Source organism: Arachis ipaensis, chromosome B07 (genome assembly GCF_000816755.2).
Source record: "Arachis ipaensis cultivar K30076 chromosome B07, Araip1.1, whole genome shotgun sequence".
Classification (NCBI taxonomy): Eukaryota; Viridiplantae; Streptophyta; class Magnoliopsida; order Fabales; family Fabaceae; genus Arachis; species Arachis ipaensis.
The window spans coordinates 114,038,060-114,044,580 of NC_029791.2; the positions used below are offsets into that span (position 1 = coordinate 114,038,060).

Consider the following 6,521-nt stretch of genomic DNA (forward strand, 5'->3'; position numbering starts at 1 on the left):
ATGACGCGTTTTGACGAGTGAGTGTGGGGGGTTTCGGCTATCATCCCTATCGTCAAAGACAAAACCGTGAGGCTTTGTGTGCCAAATCGGACAATATCGTGCTAGCGGGTGGTCTGGGCTGTTACAGATGGTATCAGAGCCGGAGCCCGGATCGATGTGCCAGCGAGGGCGCTGGGCTCCCTTAGGGGGGTGGATTGTAAGGTCCCACATCGGTTGGGGAGGGGAACGAAGCATGCCTTATAAGGGTGTGGATACCTCTCCCTAGTATGACGCGTTTTGACGAGTGAGTGTGGGGGGTTTCGGCTATCATCCCTATCGTCAAAGACAAAACCGTGAGGCTTTGTGTGCCAAAGCGGACAATATCGTGCTAGCGGGTGGTCTGGGCTGTTACAATAAACATCATTATAAACCAAGTTTTCATCCAAAACATAATTATAAATATTGTCTCCAAAGTAAAATAAATATAATCTAAAACATAATTATAAATATTATCTACAAAACAAAATAAAATAATCCAAAACACTCAATTTTCATCTTTATTCTCTTGTAAGTTAAGTTGAAAAAAGTTGGATTTTGGCAAAAAAAATGACAAAAATACCTCCTTATAAAAAAAATACTAAGCTCGACGAGAAAGTCCGCCCCGCTCCGTCAAACCGCAGTTTAAGCGGTGCGAATTAGGCGGGCTTTTACTATTTAGCGGTCCCAATTTTTTAACCCAGTCCGCTTTTTTTGGCGAATTACGCGGCCGACCCGATGGATTTAGACCCGTTTGCCACCCCTCATGTGCGATAAAGACCACCTTCTTAAGTGGACCTTTCATCTTTATTGGATCTGATTTTTGTGTTTTAGGTCGGGTATAAACACTAACCAACTAGTTACTTACCAAACAAAAATTTAGTTTCCTGAATATAAATAAAATTATTCGTGACTATTTTCAAAAGTTGGTTAAATTAAGAAAGTATATTGACTATATACTAATATCTTTATTTTAAAGTTACATATTATTTCTTATTCCGATGTTTAAATTGTCCTTTTTATTCATGAAAATTATTTTGATTGAAATTATTTTTATGTCATAAATATTGAATACGAAATAATAAATAGTCAAACAATTATTTAAACTATATCATTGATATTAAATTATATTTAAAATAAAAAGAGGAGAACAATTATAAAGAGCCATCATAATCAATGGATGGCTTATTGCTCGCTGACATTTGAGAAGTGAGATTGGTTAACCTCCTGATAATGTATGTCCCTAAGACAAATATAATCTCACATGAACATTTTAATTTGTTGAATTATGTAACTACCAATAATCGATCACCATGGACAATTGGACACACACCATGTGACATGTCTTATCTGCTGCCCCATAAATAAATGTCTCGCCATGCATGTTCCATAGAAATTTCGACGAAAATACAGATGGCTCAGCCGAAACAAAGCCCCATGTGTTTGTTTCCATTTAATTAAGTTGCAACCCACAGAATGACGTGACACAAATTTTATTTATTTATTTATTTTAAGTTGCGTTTAAAATAACATACTCTTTTTTTTTTCAGAAATTAAAAGTATTATTCTTAATAAAAATTTTACTCAGATCTATTAATTGTTAAATAGTGTAGCCATATACCGTAGTTCTCAACCATTTTTTTTTCATTTTATTCTTTATTCAGTGTCTAAATATTCATTAATTAGCAAAACACATAAAAACCGGTTATTTCAAACTTCAATAATTTTGGAGTATAGGATGAACTAATTTTTGCTTCCCTTCTTCTCTAAATTAAACCTCAACCACAATTATTCTCAGATTTTCCGTCTTTACCTGACAACAACTACTAATTCTAGTATCCGATGTTAGACAAACATGAGGCTTTTTACTCCATCAACAATAATAATCTGGTGGCCTTCAAAAAGTCAAAATCAACAAACTGAAATGATGATCATTTCTCAATTGTCAGCGAAACCAGGATGCTACTACTTCTAGCTAGTGGACAACTTGGACTTAAAGATGAGCGAGTTGAGAGTCCAGCAAAAAAATAAGATCTATATATATTATATTAAACAATGTTTACACGTTACATTTCTTATTATCATCATGGGATAGACAAATGAAAACATTATGCCCGAAGGGAAAAAAACAAAAAACATACCACTATTTTTCTACTTTAGTACAATTACAAATAAAAATTATAATGCCAAATTGGGTTTGTCCATGTGCATTGTGAAAAAAGATCTAGGTTCTTGTTCTCAGGTTGATAGGCCAGAAATAAAGGCCACTCCGGTGGACGGCAACCACGAGGAGCCTGAAATGAATTGGCCCACCGTGAATCTGCTTGCTTCCACGGTGGACGTGATGATCCGATACCCAGCCCATTTAACCCGTTGACCGATGGCAGCACCCGGCCCATAATTCATGTACTCACCGTAGTAACACGTGTCCAGTGCAAAATTGCTTGTGTTCCACTCTAACCATCCACGTGGATGCACGTGATCACCGATGTATGATATCATGTATACGGTCCTAGCGTACATTTTCCATGGACGGCCCAGATATGTTGGGAAGCTACCCTTAGATGCCTGGAGATCTGACGTGGCTAGGATCCGAGAGTTATGGATCGAAATGCCTGTGTTCTGATTCGGGTCTTTTCTGTTTTGGGCCGTTATTGTGTTTTTTTGTTGGGGCATGGGCTTTCGAGCGTAGAGGCTGCAGTTCTGGAATACCACTGCGGCGTTGCCGAATATGAAGTCTACGGTACCGTATATGTCGCATTCTCTGAAGAATTGACGGTTTGAGTGAACGTAACATGTGTCTTGGTAGCCTATGACGTTGCACCGGTAAACCACCGCGTGGTCTGAACTGAGGCGGAGAGCCACCGCTTGGTGCTTCGCTGGGCCCGCGTAGTTCTCGAATGTCATGTCTCTTGCGATGAATCCAGAGCCACTCGCAGCTGCAAGGATGAGCTAATAATTAAGTTGGTGGAATGACGATACTCATGAGTCATGATTGTTGTTGTTAGAGGTTAGTTTTGATTAGAAAAATAATTTGGTTAACTTATATACTACAACAAGTAACAGCAAATGCTATTGGTTGTTATTTATTTATAAATTTGAGTTTGGCCCATCTGAATTAATGGTTGCGTTATTTGATGATAGTTATAGATCATTAAGTACATTGATAATATGTTTTGGTGCCACAGAAGAAAATGTGTTGCGTAAAAACGCTGCAGTCCCATGCTTTGACTAAACATTTAAATAATACACAGTGTGTTGAGCCATGTTACTCTAAACTCACCTATTATATAGTTACCCACGCACCTACCTAATCACATGGAAGCCCATACAACAGAAATATCTCCTAAGTTATCTACTTTATTATCTAGCAAATGAACAATTACCTCAGCTTTAACTAACTAACTAACCATACTTGATTGCGAATTTTAACAGTTTTTCACATTGTCGTTTTTGAAAGGTAGCTAGGGCCTAGAGGGTTACTAATTTACTATACGTTTATACTGTATACACATGAGAAATGCACACTGATGGTGATCATCAAGATGAAATTTGACTTTCACATAGACTAATTAAAGAGGATTAATTGTAATGGTACAATTTTCTTTTGTATTGCCCTGAAATGGAAGTGGTATGGAGTGATAATCAAGTCCTAAATTACCAAGGTCCTAGACAGCAGGGAATCTTAAAACATGACAGCCTAAAATAGCAGGCCACGTGCTTCAGGTACGGTTCTACTTCTACCTCGTGTCATGCATAGATGGATTTGGACCTTTCCGTTCATATAATTAAAACTTTTTTTTTGCTTATTCTTCCTAAGACAATAGTTATTGTAAACAATAATGATTAGACAAAAAGCGCCATAATAAGCAAAAAGATGAATGATGAAAAGGGAATTTACCAAAGGATGCAGTATGAAATGTGGTCATTTCCTGCAAAACGTTTCTACCGCCCGTGATGACCGTCTTGCCCTTGCCGTCCCCTATGATCATGACGTTGGTTTTCTTCCGTCCCACCTTTAAATTGTCCTCTTCGTACCTGAAATTAATTGTAAATAAGTTTTTGATAATATTAGAAAAACAAAAAAAAAATTAACAAAAATTTATCTTATTTAAGTTTTATTAATTATTAATAATTAATAAAAATTAAATAAGATAAATTTTAACTTATTTTAGCTAAATTTATTTGGTTAATAAATATTTTCGTTAAATTTTATATTATGGTTTCATCAGAAGAACAATGTTGCGTCACCTTGCTTTATTCTTTATATATCGGTTGAAGCATTGACATCATTTAGATTCGGAGTTGTTAACATCCAAAGCTAAATAAATCAGTTTTAGTGGATTTTTATTTATTCTTTAACATGCCAAAAATCTATTAATGAGGGATAGATGCTTCCAGGGATTAATTAAAATATTTAATACTAATCCAGTACTCCTGCCTTTAAAAAAAATCACAATCATACACAATATTTGAGTCACATGATTACAGTTGCGAGTAAGTGCATGCATGATCATTAGTCCTCGATAAGTCAATGAAGCCATCACTGCCGTGACCGTGATCCTCCAAAGTCTTTTTCAACAATCACAATCTTACTATAAAGTAATAACCGATGATCACCGTCACTCAAATTTATATGCTACTCTACTCAGTTAATATTAAACTTACTATTATAAACTGAACCAAAACCATTAACAAATAAGCGGTTATTGGAATTAAGAAAGAGAAGCATCAGTAAAAAAGTATATATGATGAGAATCTTTAATAATAATAATAAATAATTATGGTTATTATTAATTAAAATTTGAAATGGAAAAANTTAAACTATTGTAATTTAAAATATTTTTTAAAATTTATTTATCTCACCTAATTGTATAGTACAGAAAAATAAATATAAAAATAAACCAACCAAAACAAGCAATTAAAAAGATCAGTGAATAATTTACCTTCCTGCCTTTATGTAAATAACAAATCGCCGGCTACCGTACTCCGGCACCTTCTTAATGGCTTCGGCGATGGTCTTGACGGAGCCGTTACCGTCCTTTGAGACGATGACATCCGCCTGTACGGCCGAAACCGGTAAACTCAACAACCTCCTATCTCTTTTACTCAGCCACTTAGGGAAATCCTCCTTCTCCGCCACCTCTTCCTTTCGCATTGCCATCAACCTTCTCCGGTTCTGTATAGGGACACCGGAGAAGTCGTCGCCGGCACCGGAAGCCGAGAATATCGCCAAACAATTACTCACCAGCTCCGACAAGTCCTTCAGGTTGTTCACCATCTGGCTCTTCACGGCGCCGGAGGCGCCTTCCATCCCCTCGGCGCACGTCTCCTGGTTTGTAAGCGCGGCGCTCAGCCACGTGAGCACGTCGTCCGAGGACGATCCAAGCGGTCGTACAGTGCCGCCGGGAGATGCGCCGGAGGGAGAGACTGTAGTGAGAGATCTTGATATGGCGTCCACGGACTCGTCGAGAAGCTCAAGGCAGTCGTCGTATGCGGCACGGGAGCGTGGATCCATGGAGGCGTACACACCGGAGGAGGAAATCGCAGCGGAGATGTAGAGCGCTTTAGTAAAGTGTTGCAGCGTCATGTTGAAGGAAATGTGGACTAAGTCCCGCTCCGTCGCCGCCGTGGATCCCGGAAAATCGAGAAGCGAGTTAACGCAAAGGTCCGGGAACCTTGTCCTGCTGCAGGTGCGTGAGATGGCCTGCGTCGGTTTGCCAGCGAGCGTAGGTTCCTTTAATCGTCCGTCGTCGGTGGAAGCGCGAGATCGGACGACGGTAACAAGTACGGCGGAGATGGCAGAAGCGACAATGAGAACAATAGCAAGAAGCGAGAAGAGTATAATTTTGGTGTTGGCAGTTGTAGAGGATCTCGGCCTATTAACCGGAGTTTCATCGGCACGAGATAAGTCAGTAGGACCAAGCCTTCCGTACTCCATTGTATAGAAAGTGTTTGTGATAATGCCAGAGAGAAAGAGAAAGTGAAAGTTATTTGTGATGGTGATGATGAGAAATAAGCAAAACGGTGCGGTTTATATAAATGACGGTGGTTAAGTGGGTTTGAGTGAGTGAGAGGAAGCTAAGTGTGTTTGGTTGGTGCGAAGTCGATGTCGCGGGAATTAGCTGGCTGCTACTTGAAGCACTGCTGCCCACTGGATATGAGTGGAAATCAAACAAGGGGGGTTTTCTACTTTCAAGCTTCTATTCCTTTCCCACACTTCTAATAAGTGTTCTCTGTCTTCTTCTGATCTGTTTCCCCCTCTCTTATTATTGTTATTGTCTTAATTAATCCGTTCTCAATCTTGATTAATATATTAGTAGCTTCATTTTGCAAGAAAAACGACGGACATACATACATATGCATCTGCACATGATTGGAGCAAGACTCAAATTCGTAATTTAAGTACGAAAAGATTATATTTTTTGAGTCATAATTTGTTGTGAAGATATTCATCTTAAGTTAAGTTAATTAATAATTATTATTTTTGAAAATTGTTACATATA

The 6,521-nt window shown here is 38.3% G+C and overlaps 1 protein-coding gene across 1 annotated transcript; it reads right to left on the reverse strand.

Annotated features, from left to right (window-relative positions):
- LOC107605904 (probable pectinesterase/pectinesterase inhibitor 61) lies at positions 2,119-6,239 on the reverse strand. Its single transcript, XM_016307847.2, has 3 exons — positions 4,962-6,239; positions 3,917-4,053; positions 2,119-2,954 (listed from the first exon to the last, which is right to left on the reverse strand). The coding sequence occupies exons 1-3, from the start codon at positions 5,954-5,956 to the stop codon at positions 2,254-2,256; spliced, it is 1,833 nt and encodes a 610-aa protein (XP_016163333.1). The 5' UTR covers positions 5,957-6,239; the 3' UTR covers positions 2,119-2,253.

Bases quoted from the DNA above. Each gene is read 5' to 3' on its own strand.
- LOC107605904 (XM_016307847.2), bottom strand. From the start codon at position 5,956: ATGGAGTACGGAAGGCTTGGTCCTACTGACTTATCTCGTGCCGATGAA. The intron at 4,054-4,961 runs GTAAATTATTCA...AATTAATTTCAG, and splicing joins ATTTACATAAAGGCAGGAAG to GTACGAAGAGGACAATTTAA. The intron at 2,955-3,916 runs GTAAATTCCCTT...TCATCCTTGCAG, and splicing joins ATTTCATACTGCATCCTTTG to CTGCGAGTGGCTCTGGATTC.